This window comes from Ylistrum balloti, unplaced genomic scaffold (assembly GCF_031769215.1).
Source record: "Ylistrum balloti isolate Yb309-2 unplaced genomic scaffold, AGI_CSIRO_Ybal_v1 Utg370584, whole genome shotgun sequence".
NCBI classification, from domain to species: domain Eukaryota; kingdom Metazoa; phylum Mollusca; class Bivalvia; order Pectinida; family Pectinidae; genus Ylistrum; species Ylistrum balloti.
The window spans coordinates 1207110-1226620 of record NW_026782363.1 but is presented as its reverse complement, the minus strand read 5'-3'; the positions used below and the strand labels follow the sequence as shown (position 1 = coordinate 1226620).

General features: G+C 38.4%; 1 protein-coding gene and 1 long non-coding RNA gene across 3 annotated transcripts in view; one reads left to right on the top strand and one right to left on the bottom strand.

Annotated features, from left to right (window-relative positions):
- LOC132556717 (uncharacterized) overlaps nt 1-19511 on the bottom strand; it is a 56591-nt gene that overhangs the window by 24565 nt on the left and 12515 nt on the right. The gene's annotated exons all lie outside the window — the stretch shown is intronic.
- Nucleotides 1635-5740, top strand: LOC132556716 (fos-related antigen 1-like). 2 transcript variants are annotated; one of them, XM_060221159.1, is made up of 4 exons: nt 1635-1927; nt 2880-3266; nt 3911-4018; nt 4192-5740. In XM_060221159.1, exons 1-4 carry the CDS (start codon nt 1835-1837, stop codon nt 4693-4695), a joined length of 1092 nt encoding a protein of 363 aa, XP_060077142.1. In that variant the 5' UTR covers nt 1635-1834; the 3' UTR covers nt 4696-5740. The 2 variants fall into 2 exon arrangements, with proteins under 2 accessions (XP_060077142.1, XP_060077141.1); XM_060221158.1 differs by lacking the exon at nt 1635-1927 and adding an exon at nt 2231-2524.

Here is a 19511-nt window from a genome sequence, read left to right as displayed (position 1 = left end):
AGAGACGAAATTCACTGTTGTTAATTAAATCGGACGAGGGATGACAATACATGTTAACTACCCAGTTAACTTTTCAGCAAGTCACTGTCCGAATGTTCTACACGTACATCAAACGAACCTCCTATATTGAACCAATTATTAAGAGGTCAATTTCCAAATTCAGTCCAACTGTCTTTTTCAAATAACAATACTTCCTGTTTGAAAATGCTAGTGTTAGTTATAAATCTATATCTATAATCACACGTAAAACTCAGCTGTTTACAAATATTGATTTCGAAATCTTAAAAATTACGAAATATTTGGAAGTTGGAGAAAAAAACTGTTTCCAAACACGATCTGTTATGTAACCCCGCATTTACAATATCACGTACCAGTGCAATGCCGGTGTACTCCTACTTAATTTGAATAGAGCTAATCTATTTTTATCTGACCTACTTGTCCCGGTGAGCATTGTGATCCAGGTATGGAAAATGCCCCGGGATATATAGTCAGTAGAGTAAGGTGTAAAATCTAGGCCATTCAAACAATTTAAGCTGAACAAGGACAACACATAGCAGGCAGTAATAATGTAATAATACTTCAAGGAAGATGAACAATTCCAGTACACCCCTCCCCCCTCCCCCGGACAATTAAAATTTTTTTTTTTATTTTCAATCGTTGAAAATCAATTAATCATGAACCATTCCTATCATTGATTTGCCCAGTATGTAAGTGTTTATAACAATAAAACGAACCTTGTATAAACAAGGACGAAACCCAAGTAATTTTTCAGGAGACCCAGAACACCTTATACCCAAAGTTATTGATTCGGGCTACGTATGCATATACTTTCTAAATGGTCGCAGTCTTTTTATAACTTCACATGGTTTAGTGTTTAGTTCCTACTCTAATACGGTTTTGGTCATGAATCTATATATATAACTCGAAATATACATCTAAGTATGTCGTGTTTTATGTACCAAAGTAGATACACACATAAACACAATGTACTCCAAAACTCCCTCATCTGTATCATTGTAGCTACACAAACACAATGTACTCCGAAAATTCATCATCTGTATCATAGCAGTTACACAAACAAAAATTAGGGTTGTATCTGAACAAATGCAGACCAGCTTAACTTTAGTTTAGATATAATTTATCAAATAAACTTGTTTGAGGATATTTAATGGGCCCATAAAAGTTTAACCGCCGAAATGGTACCTCATTTGCATGTTCAACGGGTTACACATTCAGGTCAGTCAATCTGTACATAGTGTTCCCCAAAATATTAGTCATCATTTAAAACCGTATATAGTACATTCCTAAAACGAACACGCTTCTTCTATGGCGAGTTCTATATTTTGTCTTGTTTATCTGGCTACGGCTGAATACACACATATACGTATGTGGTATTGTTAGGCCATGTGTGCGTAAACAACTTAATAAACATTAGCATTGACGTCACTCGCCGTCAAGGTGATTCCTTATTTGGATGTGTCATGTGACATTTTCCGAATGAATTTCCATTTGAAAATCCTCTAGAATTATCATTGCAATACACTAAGACCTAATCTGAAGATAGAATATGATGTCACTTGGCTAAAAATAGCGGAGTGAGTCATACTTAGCTCTCGATCATTGAATCACCATGTATATAAGTTGTAGTGGGTATATTCCTGCTAACATTCTTTGAACCACGAGTGAGTCATACTAGGGAAGCCTAGGTCCCAGACCTCCGGAAGCCAACAATAGCCTTACTGTACACCTACTGACTAGAAAAGTGACTGTCATCCCAAGTATTTGACAGGTGACTCGACGTGAACGATATTATTGTTGGAGGTTTTTTACCAGAATGTTTGAAAAGGGAGAAAATTACAGCGAGGAATCAAAATACGTGGCGGACATTTTGTCGTCCATGGCGAGTGCTGCGTCAGTAAATAGCTCAGTAAGTTATATTATCGTCAAGTCTGCTTTAACAATTATTTTGTTTTATTTAGTTTGTTTATTCTGCCTGTTTTTCATTTTCAAATAAAGGCGTTCTCATTGTTGCTGCTTATTGACATAATTGTTGGTCTCCTTGTTATAAAAACCCACATGACCCATTTATACACCAAGCACATGAATAAAGCCGGTCGCGGCATGTATAACAAAGACCAGTTACTTGAACAGCCAACCAGAACGATCAAGGGTCATGACCTTTGACGCATGCGCGGCGTATCGAAATACATGTGACATGAGGCATACAAATACAAGTGTGAACTTATATCCTTAGCATTTTGTCACTGCATTTGTGTGTGAATGAATGTGTTTAAGCGATAACAGTATTTTCCTGGATTATAGAAAGGTCAGGACAGGTCGACCGGCGTGTTTGGATAAATTTATCTCGTGTTTGGATAAATTTATCTCTTGTTTGGATAAAGTTATATCGTGTTTGGATAAGCTAGTGTGCAACATGTGGCATTATAATCATAATTCGTATTACAACAGAAACCCTCACCATCAAATGCATCAATATCATGCTCACAATCACAGGCCGTCGCCGGTATGTACTTCAGTGACACAAAGTGTACTTACACAAACACACAGTGTTATATTTATTAATATCATCGTTTTATTACTCTGGTATAAACTAATGAAAAACTTGAAAACTTTTGAAAAGTTTCAAAAAGTTTTGCAATGAGAGAAAAACTTGTTTCATTTGGTAGTATTAGAAATATATATATATATCAAAACAATTATTGGAACATGAACATAATCAAGTCCAATTATTTTAAATTGGAACATTTGTATTTTTCATTAAAACTGATGTAACGTTCCTAACTCATTGTTCAAACTTTCTTCGTGGTTTTAGATGTTGATTAATCATTTAATTATAAATTTGTTTTTCTTTGTTGTAGTATTCTGTGCCGTCGAACTCTTTCGTCAGTGGAATCACCTCTATGCCTAGCCTTACCCCCACCACCCTAGCCAACATTGAGCGCACGTTCATCGAACTACAGGCCGTCCCCGCGGTCAATGCGTCCACAGGCCAGGACCCCCACACCCAGAGTGGATTCGTACCCCCTATCGTTGACCCTGTGACGTCAGAACGGTCAAACGACGCCTACGGAGACTACGGAGACAGTAACTCAGCCTCCGATCCTGAGTGGGTTCCAGTAGCAAAGCGGTCAAGGATTGAATTGTCTGACGGATCCAGTGCCAGCAAGACCAGTGATCCGATGTACTCTCAGGTCACTACCTCCGTCCCCCCGGGTCGCAAAAGGCGTGGGGCAAGGGATGTCAAAGTAAGTTGAAATGTGTTAATTGATTTACAACACCACCACAAACCGTGGTGAAAAGATAATTAATTGTTCCAGGTGCCGCATAGCCCAAGGTAAACTCTATTACACATACGATAAAAATAATAGCATATATATTTCTTTTCCGGTAATACGTTTTCAAGTGTTAAGAGTGACATAGGATATGAAAGACAGTGTGCAACCGGGCGTATGCACAGGTAATGGTGTGTGGTAGATAACATCTTTGGGAGACTTAACCTCGCTCAGGTACACAACCAAACTGCAATCAATGACTCCGGGCATTCATGTGTAACTTGGATAAAAAGTCTTGAAAATGAAAAAACCTTTGGGCAGGAAAAAATAATTTAGCCTGTCATCATATTTGCACCCATCAATCACGGGATAGCCAGAGGTCATTTTCCTATCTATGGTAATCTGACCTGTCTGTAATAATTGATACTCTGTGACATATTGGAAATTGAGCCTTCAGAAATGTATGAAGATAGTTGATCGATTGACAATTATCCTCACATTTCTGAAATAACTTTCATTGATATTGTATGAATGTGTGTACATATAAGTATAAACTCATTGGTCTCGTGTGACGTTATGTTACAAATATTTACAGATTCCTTGTTTGTATTTTCCAGCTTTCTCCTGAAGAGGAAGAGAGACGGCGAGTCCGACGAGAACGCAACAAAGTGGCTGCTGCCAAATGTAGACAAAGACGAGTTGATCATACCAACCGCCTCACAGGGGTAAGTTGTTAGTTCAACTTCTGTATTTTTTTTATATATATAAATAGACTTATTTTTTCCGATGTCTAGTTGTAACACATTACTTACACACTTCATCTGCACGCGGTAAATCTTTTACTTATGTTGTTTAATTCTGTATCTGTAATTCACCTTAATTGTTTCTAACATTGCAGGAAACCGACCAGTTGGAAAGTGAAAGGGACGACCTTGAATCAGAGATCCAGCAACTTCAGCAGCAGAAAGACCAACTCGAATTTATCTTGCAAGCCCATCAGCCTCTCTGCAAACTGGAGGAACGAACACAACAGCACCAGAACGCATCCCCATCCATTACAATGCCATCAAAGGTTAAGATAAAGAAGGAACCGGGCGTGGACGGTAGGTCCACTACGTGTCCCATGGGCAAGGGTACGACAACAAGCACCACTGGCATGAGACCAAGCTCTCTGGACATCAAAACGGAGGACCGAAAGAAGGTTACCGTTACCAGTGCTACTGGAATTCCGATTACAACGCCCTCTAACGGCTTTTACTTTGCCATGGATAGCATGGTTGACCATACGGGATTAACTCCCATCACTAACGGCCCCACATCTAGTTGTGGCACAGAGGCCAATAGAACTACCAGTGAAAGTAGCTCGGAAAATGTGAATTCTCCGACACTAATTTCCCTCTAGATCAAACTTTAGGAAAATAGATCTACTGGAAGCCGAGATTGGAATGAGAAGGAAAAACAAAGTTCTTGATTTCTTATGAAATTTGGGAATTTCCTCATTTTTTCATAAAAAACCAGACCTTGTAAACAATGTTCTGGACGTTTTCCACTTGATGTTTGACGTGCTTATGTACTGCTGGACGGTTTGATTTTGAGTACACAAACAGTTTATTTCAATTTTAATGTATTTATTTGACGGGAGAATGCGGGAAGTGTTCCTCAGCCAGTATTATTTTTGTTGTATGTTGCAATGAAATCGAATTGGTATGTCATCGTTCTAGTGTCGTGCTATTTTAATGGAATTTAGTCATAGGTGGCGCCTTATTCGTAATTAGTAGTCCTGGTTTCATGAATGTTTATGCTATTTGTCAATTGCACGCTTGAGCCATTAGTAACATAGTTCGTAATAACCATGTTTTGTTAAAGTTTTTAAACGTGTTCAGTTTTTTTTTCAGCTAAATGAAGCCTTATCCTTGTCATAACTACTGTTAATGTTTTAAAGTGTTGATAATTTTAAAACTAATTTAGCTGAACGTGTCTTGTTAGTGTACGTGCGGGTCACGTGACCGAAGAGTAATACGTGTTTGTGTGTGATATTACGAAAGCGTATATGTGGCCTATACATATTTACACCTGGGTAGGGTTGAACTTTCAAGAAATACTTCAAGATATTGAAAGCTTGTACAAACGCATTCGGCATTTTTCAACCCAATTTTTATGCATTTGAAAATGATCTCCGCAATCATATTGACGACTTTTGTATATGTATGTTCTAAATTTCAAACGATAAGTCACTAAGATATTTCAAGTATAATATCTTGGCAACAATGAGTTGTAAACGACCTTTACCCTTGTGTCCGAGTCCAAGTCATGCAATGCAAATAATAATACAAATTGTTACGGATACAGCATCAATATATTACTGCTTCCATTTTTTTCATGTTGTTCAATTTATGAATTTTTGTACTGACATTTTATAGCAAAATAAAAAAAATGAAGAAAACTTATTCACAATGATCACTAGTATTTTTTTATGAGAAAGGTCTTCAAGTGAAAACGTCTCCCTTTATAAAGAGGTCAAAAAGTCAAACTTGACATCAAATCGAATACATACAGACATCAGGGTAAGGACACATAACTACAGACATCAGGGTAAGGACATATAACTACAAACATCAGGGTAAGGAGACATTACTACAGACATCAGGGTAAGGACACATTACTACAGACATCAGGGTAAGGACACATAACTACAGACATCAGGGTAAGGACACATAATTACAGACATCAGGATAAGGACACATTACTACAGACATCAGGGTAAGGACACATTACTACAGACATCAGGATAAGGGCAATACTACAGACATCAGGGTAAGGACACATAACTACAAACATCAGGGTAAGGAGACATTACAGACATCAGGGTAAGGACACATAACTACAGACATCAGGATAAGGACACATAACTACAGACATCAGGATAAGGACATTACTACAGACATCAGGGTAAGGACACATAACTACAGACATCAGGGTAAGGACACAACTACAGACATCAGGGTAAGGACACATAACTACAGACATCAGGGTAAGGACACATTACTACAGACATCAGAGTAAGGACACATTACTACAGACATCAGGGTAAGGACACATAACTACAGACATCAGGGTAAGGACATTACTACAGACATCAGGTTTAGGACACATAACTACAGACATCAGGGTAATGACATTACTACAGACATCAGGGTAAGGACACATTACTACAGACATCAGGATAAGGACACATAACTACAGACATCAGGGTAAGGACATAATACTACAGACATCAGGGTAAGGACACTACAGACATCAGGGTAAGGACACAATGCTACAGACATCACAGTGAGGACACATGACTACAGACATCACAGTGAGCGTTATTACGGACCTGTTATTTTACACAATGTTTTCCCACTTATCCCGTATCATCACGAAAATGAAGATTCATTGTTGACATTTTAGAATCACACTAGAAAGCGACAGGAACGTGCCACTTCCGGTTTCGTCCTGGGTTGATTGTGTATCCGGCTATATACGCAGCAAGCCGGAATTTCGATTTAAGACGGTAATCACCCAGTGGGTTCTTTCTTAGTCGATCGCTCGGCCTTAATCCTACTTATACATGAAGTGATCTTGACCTATGTCCGGAGATGTGGTCAGTACACAATGTGTGCTTTATTTGTAAGGATCCTGACAAATAGTAGCTAGAAATATTGTATAGTAAACAAATGTTGTTTACATTCCGGTTACTGGTAACCATTTTGTTTTATTTTGGCGGTTCCTGACATTCTTCGCTCCTTTATCTGATTGCGGTGGTTTCAGGTGTAACATAAGTGTTTTCCTCTCATATCTCGCATCCTCTTGAGTATCATGATCATTAAACCTTAGATTGCGAGATGACCTTTGGTCATTCTGCCAATACCTCTAGGATAAAGACAGCTTGACGGATTTCACTTCTGAGGGAACTGTCTAGTACAGGTTTCATTTCCTCGTAATTTACTGGTAAGAAACAGCTTCCGGCGAGTGATAATTTTCGCTTTACCTTGGTGATTTTCTATAACGATGCGTTAACATAAACGTCTGAGCTGGCAAACGTAATTACGTCACAAATTGAAAAATGGAAATTAAGATTGAATCAGTGATAAACAGAACATTCAAAATGAATTAAATTCTGAGTTGAGTAATGATGTCTGATGAATAATTACATAAGTAAACGAGAGTATAATGACATGCTTCACTCGTTGAACTGATCAATCGTTTAGAAGGAAAATAGGAACATGTTTTCGATAATCATTGAAATCTACACCAGGTGGGGAGGTGACTGGGTGTGTTTCACTTAAAGAAACTAGATGTATGTCCTTAAGATCTGTTTACATCTCATTAAAAACACCGAGGACTTTTATCATATGCTGTAACAAAATAACACGGGTTATACAAACAGCTTCGCCTAACATAAAGGAATGTTACTGCCAACATACAGATTAGATATTAAATACGCTTGAGATTAAATAATGCTAAAATATCAGATTCCTGCAAAAAAGCATGCTTGATGTTTTATGATAATTTACATATATCAATTTCAAGATAGTGTATTATTGGTGTTGGATGCAACAGGACATTAAACCTCATCAATACTCGAGTACATGTTATAATCCTGTCTTGAACATTTTGCAGTGCTCTTGTGATGCACATTTTGCAGTGCCCCTGTGGTGCACATTTTGCAGTGCTCCTGTGAAGCACATCTTGCAGTGCTCCTGTGATGCACATTTTACTGTGCTCCTGTGATGCACATTTTGCAGTGCCCCTGTGATGCACATTTTGCAGTGCTCCTGTGATGCACATTTTGCTGTGCTCCTGTGGTGCACACTTTGCAGTGCCCCTATGATGCACATTTTGCAGTCCTCCTTAGATCAATTTCTCATGACAGCAAAGATGACACACGGAGTCATATTTATTGGCATAATTACATGAATGTAGTTCAAAAGAAAAACGAAAAGTTATAAGTATGCGCGACAAATCCATCATTAGCGAAGCATCCATTTGTAATGACTCGGCGGTGAGAAGTACCGCCTGCGGTACAGACAAGGTCTGTGCCAGTGACAAATTAAGTTGTCGTAATTAGGGTAAGGGTAGGGTGTGTGTGTCCCTGATATGGGACAAACTGAGATAAATACTTTAGTCGGGCGGATTTACATACTTTGGTATGTAGGGTAGGGGATAATTTTGGTCCCCACCGTTGGACGAATTAGATACTTTGGTGTGACAGAAGTAGGGATGACTGAAGCCCTAAATGGATAGAGATTCTTTATGATGTAGGGTAGGAGTAGAGATTCTTTATGATATAGGGTAGGAGTAGAGATTCTTTATGATATAGGGTAGGAGTAGAGATTCTTTATGATGTAGGGTAGGAGTAGAGATTCTTTATGATGTAGGGTAGGAGTAGAGATTCTTTATGATATAGGGTAGGAGTAGAGATTCTTTATGATATAGGGTAGGAGTAGAGATTCTTTATGATATAGGGTAGGATAGAGATTCTTTATGATATAGATATAGGGTAGGAGTAGAGATTCTTTATGATATAGGGTAGGAGTAGAGATTCTTTATGATATAGGGTAGGAGTAGAGATTCTTTATGATATAGGATAGGAGTAGAGATTCTTTATGATATAGGGTAGGAGTAGAGATTCTTTATGATATAGGGTAGGAGTAGAGATTCTTTATGATATAGGGTAGGAGTAGAGATTCTTTATGATATAGGGTAGGAGTAGAGATTCTTTATGATATAGGGTAGGAGTAGAGACAGACATCGGTTATACTAGAACGACTTTAGCCCTTAATTTTGGATAGGCTGAAACAGTTTTTAGTAAAGACGCCGAGTATTATTGTAAAAAGGACCGTGGATTTGTAAAGAGATTTTGGCTCCTTTTTCTGTATACAGACTGGGGGACCAGATATGTACGGTACATATAACATAGTTAGAGTCGCCACGTTATTTACCTGTGTTATCTAGCCTACCTCGACCAGCAGACTTACTCACGCCGAAAACATGCGCGGTATTTAAATATTTTCGATGTCCAGCTTTATAGTTTGAAATCCTTTATATCTCAAAGGTAATATTTTCAAAGTCCGTTTTGATATTTCTTTTCATAAGATGATCAGATCTACTTTGATTTGTCTCAAATTATTATCCTGAAAAATGCGGCGATTTAAAAAGTGTTGAAACTGAATCTCTCTAATAAACACAATATGTCAACAACCCCGCGTAAAATATATTACTTTATCGGCAAAATAAAGCTCGTGATTCCGAAATCTTTCATTGACACATGAAAGTTATTTCGGAATTTAGCAATTTGTCGAAACAGTACAGCGGAGATTATGACGGAATACTCGTCATTCAGACACTGGTACGACCTGGTAATGTTATTGTACTGTAAAACCACTAAAGCCAATGTTGAAAGGGAAGTACCTTTTTTTACATCTATCTCGCCAACGCTGTGATTTTAGGAAAAATTAGGTACACCTGCATGAATGTTGAAATTTAATTTCCTCATTCGATTATAAATCAACAAATTTTCCATCCAATAGAAGTATCTGTGTTCCGATTCTATTTAAGTAGCAATATGGAGGCCATGTTGGTGGTGAATGCACTCCAGTCATTTTACTTTACAATTGTTCTTAAAACATTATATATATGTGTGCTGTATTAATTCTCGATACCACATTTTTTTGAGAATAAAAATGATTTGTTATACAGGTGTGTTGTGAACGGTAAAACAAGTGTTGGGTAGTAGCATGGAAAATACCCACCATATAGGCCAAACAATGGAAGTTTTTGTTTCGTTCACTAAAAAACCAGGACAATCCATGTTTGATATGCATATGTTTTACATCAAGTGTACGGATGGTTTCAAACCTGCTGGCGCTTGATTAAGAAAAGAAACAGAACCCACCCTGATTAGTGAGAGAGCGAGAAGTGGAGGGGATGGGGGTATGTAATGTTCCTTCACAAGTTGTTTTATGAGTGGGTAAAGATTGTGGTCAATTTTTTTAGTTAACAAGCAGTGCCAAATACATACAACTTAATGGCAGACAAAATGTATACATACTCTTAGACTTTGACATGTCAAAAAATTCGACGTTACAACAAAAACACATATTTGGAGAGTATGACCGGTCGGAACGTTGCAGAATTTACCAAATATATAAAGATATCAGTTAAATGTGATTTGTTTGTTATTAAAGAGGAAATGCAAGGAAGCGTTATCCTAAATACATGGCTGACTAGTGTTGATAAATGTGAAAAATCTATAAAAACCATATATAGCCTGCTTTATTTGTCATTTGACATTAAGCAAACACATTGTATATACATACAACTCTACGGGGTAGAGTACGTGCGCTCCTGTCAACATTGACATATATTACAGACCCCTAATTATGTCTGGCCGACATCCCAACACTGATATGTTAATTATAGCGCTTAGCACGACATGATGGATTCCGGCAAAACCAATGTGATAACACAAGGTTCGAACTAAGGTCAATGGCGCACAGGAGTCGAACTAAGGTCTATGGCGCACAGGAGTCGAACTAAGGTCTGTGGCGCACGAGAGTCGAACTAAGTTCTATGGCGCACAGGAGTCGAACTAATGTCTATGGCGCACAGGAGTCGAACTAAGGTCTGTGGCGCACAGGAGTCGAACTAAGGTCTATGGCGCACAGGAGTCGAACTAAGGTCTGTGGCGCGCAGGGGTTGAACGTGGGTTCAAAGCACACCATGGTCGAAGCTAGCTTTGTATGACCACAACATAATATAGATATAACGTTGTAGGCTCATATGAATGGAACCTAGGTTGTCATTGAGATCGCATCAAAACAATGAAAGAAAGGGGTCCAACCTTGATATCAACGTATACATGTCTAGTCACAACACGGGTGTCTAACGATTGATTTACACTTCGTTATATAGGGATAGAGTCTAGGGTAAAACAAACCCCACCGGACTCAAACTTCAACACTAAACACTTTAGGGGAAAACATATTTTCAAAGCACACGTGGGTGAATCAAGTGTACAAGAGCAGTAAGAGTGAATTCTAAGTTAATACACATCCGGGTGAAATCCAGGTTCAAAGCACACATGGGACGTTAAATTCTTACTTTGTAAAATAACCTCATGTTTTACGCTATACTCGTGACAGAGCGAAATAAATAAATCTGATTCTAAACTGGTAAATCAAGTTACAAAACAAGGATGAATTCTAGGTCAATACAATGTTTGTCTCATGCAAGTTATCAAGTGGTAAATCAAGTTACAAAACAAGGATGAATTCTAGGTCAATACAATGTTTGTCTCATGCAAGTTATCAAGTTAAACAGCGATCGAACATGGCTTAACCTTGAACCAGTTCCAAGGGGTCGAAAAGGGGCAGAGCATGGACCTCAATCGACCCGTGAAACTGTCACACTGTTCCAACAATTTGATATATCAGTCTGTTTTAAAAGTGCTCTGCGGGTTTTCAAAACGGTTTCCAATAAAAAAGAATAACACTTTATTGGTATTGCAGTCGTTTAGTCATCATAAATCGGTGTTAATCTGTATTTCTACTTCGACTTAAAAACCCATTACCGTCAATATATCCTCTAATGATGAGTATTAAACGTACTGACAACATGTACATACTACAGCACTAATACCAATCACGGTTTTAGTGTAAAACTCCAGTTTTATAGTTATATAAACATCATTACAACGTTCGAACCTCCAAGTCTTGTTAGTTTTGTCAGTGAAATATGGCCTAGTACGATCGGTCATTCTGGTCCTGACCTACTGATATGTTCCCATACTTACAACCATTGGTCAACTGGTGGTCATTTCTATATTAAATAAAAATAAAGCTGTCTACTATTTGATTACTACGAGCTGAATATGTCGATATCTGATATATTAATTATCTGTGTTATCTGCGCCTAGAAATATGTTCAGAGTAATATTACAAAATGTAATAGTTAAAAACATACAATTTAATTAACTATTGTAATTGTTAATCAATATAATTGATCACTTAAATGATAAAACGATTCTGGTCGCGCGCCACGTGTCAGCACGTGACTGTGTGAAGTAGTAGGAGTATATGATGGAATGCTGAACACAGAACAGTGGTTTCATTAAATATTCCGACAAAGATGTCAACTAATTAAATCCTGTTTATTTACATTTAAGTTCTTCTGCACTGCCTACCATCCTATCACAAGGATTTTTTTTACATTTATTTCTGAATTCGTAATGTCATATCTTCATCAAATCAGCATTGGAAATATAAAACATTTCTCTTAAAAGTTACGTATGTGTTACTCAGATCTACAGCCCTTATAATATAAAAAAAAAACCACTAAAACAGGAGCAGTTTTTCCTTCTCGGGAGTTACAACTCTTGTCAAAATAATATATGGACCAGGGGTTGAAAATCGTGCCGAGTCCCTGCTCCGCCTCAATAATTATATCTTCTTGATGTGTATATATGATTTTGTGGGACTAGATAAGTGCACTTCCCCATCTAGATTTTGATTTTTCTTTCGATCAATTTGGATTTTCTTCAGTCGCCTCCTAGACTGAAAAAACTAGACCCTTATCATCACTGACGAGTCCTAGAAGGACGAATCAGTTTTACCGTCACTGACGAGTCCTAGAAGGACGAATCAGTTTTATCGTCACTGACGAGTCCTAGAAGGACGAATCAGTTTTACCGTCACTGACGAGTCCTAGAAGGACGAATCAGTTTTACCGTCACTGACGAGGCCTAGAAGGACGAATCAGTTTTACCGTCACTGACGAGGCCTAGAAGGACGAATCAGTTTTACCGTCACTGACGAGTCCTAGAAGGACGAATCAGTTTTACCATCACTGACGAGCCCTAGAAGGACGAATCAGTTTTACCATCACTGACGAGGCCTAGAAGGACGAATCAGTTTTACCATCACTGACGAGGCCTAGAAGGAAGGATCAGTTTTATCGTCACTGACGAGCCCTAGAAGGACGAATCAGTTTTACCATCACTGACGAGGCCTAGAAGGACGAATCAGTTTTACCATCACTGACGAGCCCTAGAAGGACGAATCAGTTTTACCGTCACTGACGAGGCCTAGAAGGACGAATCAGTTTTACCATCACTGACGAGCCCTAGAAGGACGAATCAGTTTTACCATCACTGACGAGGCCTAGAAGGACGAATCAGTTTTACCATCACTGACGAGGCCTAGAAGGACGAATCAGTTTTACCGTCACTGACGAGCCCTAGAAGGACGAATCAGTTTTACCATCACTGACGAGCCCTAGAAGGACGAATCAGTTTTACCATCACTGACGAGCCCTAGAAGGACGAATCAGTTTTACCATCACTGACGAGGCCTAGAAGGAAGGATCAGTTTTACTTATTGTTTGGCTCTACAGTATCTAACTATACGTTTGTTTTAAGAGGTGCTATTCATTCATATCTTTTGTGTAATCGTTAAATATACAGATATTCCTTAGTTATACATGCGCGCGGAAGATCAATTTGTGTGCTGGACAATTTTCTGATTGGTATCAGATCAAATATAGATAACATGACGTCATCAACAGACAAGTGCGCATCTTACCTAAAATATCGTTTGACTCATACAGCCTTAACCCCAGCGTCCGTAGTACAGTGTACCGACGCTCCCTCTGATTGTGACACCGATAAGCGTTAGGAAGAATGATAATTATTACGTGATTAAAAACTCGTCATTTTCCGTGTCAGATGCACACAAACCTTATTTCACCCAGGCAACTGTTTGGTACAGACATCTTTTGGGGTTACAGAAAGATAGAGGGTACATGGTACATATTGTAACTGTCGTATGAGTTACAGAGATTGTATTGTCCAGGTAATGGAACTGTATTATTGTATTAATTGGTTCGTCCCTTGTGTATATCGGTTTTGTATTCAAGTCGAATGTATGGTTACAATTTTGTATATAGGTCAAGTATATGGGTACAATGTTATACGTAGAGAAGATCGAGTAGATGGGTATTTTTGTACATGTAGATAGGTCGAGTATATGGGTATATTTGTACATGTACTTAGGTCGAGTATATGGGTATTTTTGTACATGTACTTAGGTCGAGTATATGGGTATTTTTGTACATGTAGCTAGGTCGAGTATATGGGTATTTTTGTACGTGTATTTAGGTCGACTATATGGGTATTTTTGTACATGTAGATAGGTCGACTATATGGGTATTTTTGTACATGTAGCTAGGTCGAGTATATGGGTATTTTTGTACATGTAGCTAGGTCGAGTATATGGGTATTTTTGTACATGTATTTAGGTCGACTATATGGGTATTTTTGTACATGTAGATAGGTCGACTATATGGGTATTTTTGTACATGTACTTAGGTCGAGTATATGGGTATTTTTGTACATGTAGCTAGGTCGAGTATATGGGTATTTTTGTACATGTAGCAAGGTCGAGTATATGGGTATTTTTGTACATGTATTTAGGTCGACTATATGGGTATTTTTGTACATGTAGCTAGGTCGAGTATATGGGTATTTTTGTACATGTATTTAGGTCGACTATATGGGTATTTTTGTACATGTAGATAGGTCGACTATATGGGTATTTTTGTACATGTACTTAGGTCGAGTATATGCGTATTTTTGTACATGTAGCTAGGTCGAGTATATGCGTATTTTTGTACATGTACTTAGGTCGAGTATATGGGTATTTTTGTACATGTACTTAGGTCGAGTATATGGGTATTTTTGTACATGTAGATAGATCGAGTAGATGGGTATTTTTGTACATGTAGATAGATCGAGTAGATGGGTATTTTTGTACATGTAGATAGGTCGAGTGGATGGGTATTTTTGTACATGTAGATAGATCGAGTAGATGGGTATTTTTGTACATGTAGATAGGTCGAGTGGATGGGTATTTTTGTACATGTACTTAGGTCGAGTATATGGGTATTTTTGTACATGTAGATAGGTCGAGTGGATGGGTATTTTTGTACATGTAGCTAGGTCGAGTATATGGGTATTTTTGTACATGTATTTAGGTCGACTATATGGGTATTTTTGTACATGTAGATAGGTCGACTATATGGGTATTTTTGTACATGTACTTAGGTCGAGTATATGGGTATTTTTGTACATGTAGCTAGGTCGAGTATATGGGTATTTTTTTACATGTACTTAGGTCGAGTATATGGGTATTTTTGTACATGTACTTAGGTCGAGTATATGGGTATTTTTGTACATGTAGATAGATCGAGTAGATGGGTATTTTTGTACATGTAGTTAGATCGAGTAGATGGGTATTTTTGTACATGTAGATAGGTCGAGTGGATGGGTATTTTTGTACATGTAGATAGATCGAGTAGATGGGTATTTTTGTACATGTAGATAGGTCGAGTGGATGGATATTTTTGTACATGTACTTAGGTCGAGTATATGGGTATTTTTGTACATGTAGATAGGTCGACTATATGGGTATTTTTGTACATGTACTTAGGTCGAGTATATGGGTATTTTTGTACATGTAGCTAGGTCGAGTATATGGGTATTTTTGTACATGTACTTAGGTCGAGTATATGGGTATTTTTGTACATGTAGCTAGGTCGAGTATATGGGTATTTTTGTACATGTATTTAGGTCGACTATATGGGTATTTTTGTACATGTAGATAGGTCGACTATATGGGTATTTTTGTACATGTATTTAGGTCGACTATATGGGTATTTTTTGTACATGTAGCTAGGTCGAGTATATGGGTATTTTTGTACATGTATTTAGGTCGACTATATGGGTATTTTTGTACATGTAGATAGGTCGACTATATGGGTATTTTTGTACATGTATTTAGGTCGACTATATGGGTATTTTTGTACATGTAGATAGGTCGACTATATGGGTATTTTTGTACATGTACTTAGGTCGAGTATATGGGTATTTTTGTACATGTAGCTAGGTCGAGTATATGGGTAGTTTTGTACATGTACTTAGGTCGAGTATATGGGTATTTTTGTACATGTAGATAGGTCGAGTATATGGGTATTTTTGTACATGTAGATAGGTGGAGTATATGAGTACAATTTCGAACCTTACATCTCAAGAATATGAGTAAATCTAGAATAAAGTTTGTCTAGTTGGCATAACATCTAATATTTAACTTTGCACACCTATCACACAACCAGACGATTATTGGTCGCGCTAATACAATTTTCACAGTAGAGAGGGAAAACTGTAAGACTCTTACAGTATAAGGATATTGAACACAACAGTCTATGAATGATCAATTTTCAGAGCGGACATGTATTTGTTGTCCAATGTTTAATTGTTTATATCAGCTAAACATTAGGAAACTATTCCTTCCTAAAACTCCGGAAATGACAGACGTCCGCACAACTTGGAATATGCTATCGACAACGACAACGGTTTTAAAATCAATCCCACCCACCAAAACTTTCGTCTCCTTTTTATATCACTTTGTCAAAACTGATATGACAAATCTGTTTGTTTATTTCAATCACAAATAATGATTTCATTTTGTATTATAGAAAAGTAACTTTTCAAAGTTCCTAGAGTTGTTCCAGGGTCTATGATCAGGAAGTTCACCAGGAGATAAGTTATGATTGAAAACGTTTAACGAGAAATTTCCAACCCAGGAATAATTCAGGGAGGGGCCAATTAGTACTACATATGTATTATTGTACCTGATGCACGTGTTGCTTGTTAGCTGCCACCCACGTGTAGCGGTAATACCTAGCTCTACCGCGCATGTACACGTGCGTGCATTGCATTGTTCACAAATAGTAAAGAGATGGTCAAGGACAACATCGTGTTAGTCATATTGGGTCACAATAATTGGAGTATACCTATCATAGTTACTTATAAAAATATTAAATATTATGTGTATGTTGTAACTTTGACATAGAATATAAAAAAACCCAAAAAACCCAAAACCATGAGGTCAGAATTAGCATTTAATTACTTCCCTAATCTACATATTGTGTTTGTGTATCATGATTTACTTTACTATGTAGGTAGGTAGATTTATATCATGAATCTTATTGTCACTGGTATTTTCTTCACGAGACGAACTGTTCTCGTAATTTTCATGGAAATTAAAAATAAATAAATAAGAACATCAAAGAAGTAAAATAACGAATGTGCCATGACGTCATCTTAGTTAAAATAATCGTGGGCGATGGACATCTGACCTCTGTAACTGACCCGGCGTCGAGAGTGAGAGCTCATCTCTCAGCTGTTTATGAAGTGCAAACACTTGGCAGTTCTCCAACACAGGATGACACAGAGTGTCGCCCGGATCTACAGCATCCGATACGGAAACAAACTCGCTCCAAGATAAAAGCTAATTTTAAGTATAATAATACATGTCGGGGTTTTAGTCGTATAGAATGTGAATATAACTTTGCGATCGATGAAAAATGGCGGCTACTCTGATCCCGGATATAAGACTTGGAAAATGTTCAAAACAACCGGATATACTGAAAGAAGATGTTAGAAGCGTTTCGTTCTAGTTTGGGACAGAAAGTACGAAGGGGACGCTGTTACAATAAGTACATACACAACAGTTAAAAGACAAAAGTACAGTGTTACACTGCCGCCCATTGCTGTCAACATTACGTATCGTAATAAGCGGTTATTAGTACACGAGAACCACACATTGGGTGTAAATGACGAAAAGTCATGAAATACGCATGCGTTCTAATTCTGAGTGGTATGTTGTTGTCAGTTATAAATTGCGAGAATAATCATCGAATACTGAAAAAATGTAATCGTGATGTCAGCAGTTACTAAGAATCATTATCAAGATTCCAATATCCTCGTTCTATCTCCAGTCCCCACCATTCAACTCCCAGTTTCATTCTATATTTAGAGCCCCCTCCCCCTCCCCCCGCCTCACCCCCGCTCTCCACTTCACCTTTTGTCTCCTCCTCACTCCAACTATTTTCTGCGCCCCACCATTCCAACTCTTGTCACCTCTACATTTTATCCCTAGTTGCCTCCCTTTTCCAACTTTCCCTTCCCTCCACATTCTGTCCCAATATTAACTGCCTACAGAATCCCACTTTATGCTCCCTACATTTCATTTTTATCCCGCTCTATATTCCTATCCATATAGTTCCTCATCATGTCTCCAATAATTTCCTAATTATCAGTTTTGTATTTGTCCCCATTTAGTTTCACGTTTCCTCCTCGTTTTGTCCACTCACCAGATCCTCTTTAAATTGTGTAGTCAGACCCTCTCTCCAATGTATCATCAGTCTTGCTCCTCGTCATTGTGTCACGAGATCCCCTCCACACTGTGTCACGAGATCCCCTCCACACTGTGTCACGAGATCTCCTCCACACTGTGTCACGAGATCCCCTCCACACTGTGTCACGAGATCTCCTCCACACTGTGTCACGAGATCCCCTCCACACTGTGTCACGAGATCTCCTCCACACTGTGTCACGAGATCCCCTCCACACTGTGTCACGAGATCTCCTCCACACTGTGTCACGAGATCCCCTCACCCTCCACACTGTGTAACGAGATCTCTTCCCACTGTGACACAAGATCCCTTCCACACTGTGTCACGAGATCCCTCACCCTCCACACTGTGTCACGAGATCTCATCCACACTGTGTCACGAGATCCCCTCCATACTGTGTCACGAGATCCCTCCACACTGTGTCACGAGATCCCCTCCACACTGTGTCACGAGATCTCCTCCACACTGTGTCACCAGACCCCTCCCTATTGTGTCACCAGATCCCTCCGTATTGTGTTACCATACATCTCCCTATAGCATCACCAGATATCTCCCTATAGTGTCACAAGTCCCCTCCCTATAGTGTCATCAGATTTCTCCCTATAGTGTCATCAGACATCTCCCTATAGTGTCACCAGACATCTCGCTATAGTGTCACCAGACATCTCCCTATAGTGTCAACAGACATCTCCCTATAGTGTCACCAGACATCTCCTTATATTGTCACCAGACATCTCCCTATAGTGTCACCAGAAAAGTTTGAAAAAACTAGATAATATAACGTGATACGTGTATAGTGAAGTATTCATCATTTAGAATACGAAAAAACCTATATTCCTCGCACCTTCATATCAGCAAGAAGCAGACACCAACGGCAATAATTGTATACAAGAATATCGACATAGTGGCGTTAGAATTCCTGGA

Excerpts from the sequence above, each read along its gene's own strand:
- LOC132556716 (XM_060221158.1), top strand. The coding sequence starts at position 2,285 with ATGTGTTTAAGCGATAACAGTATTTTCCTGGATTATAGAAAGGTCAGG. Across the intron at positions 2,525-2,879 it reads ACAATCACAGGCCGTCGCCG|TATTCTGTGCCGTCGAACTC; the intron begins GTATGTACTTCA and ends TCTTTGTTGTAG. Across the intron at positions 3,267-3,910 it reads GTGGGGCAAGGGATGTCAAA|CTTTCTCCTGAAGAGGAAGA; the intron begins GTAAGTTGAAAT and ends TGTATTTTCCAG.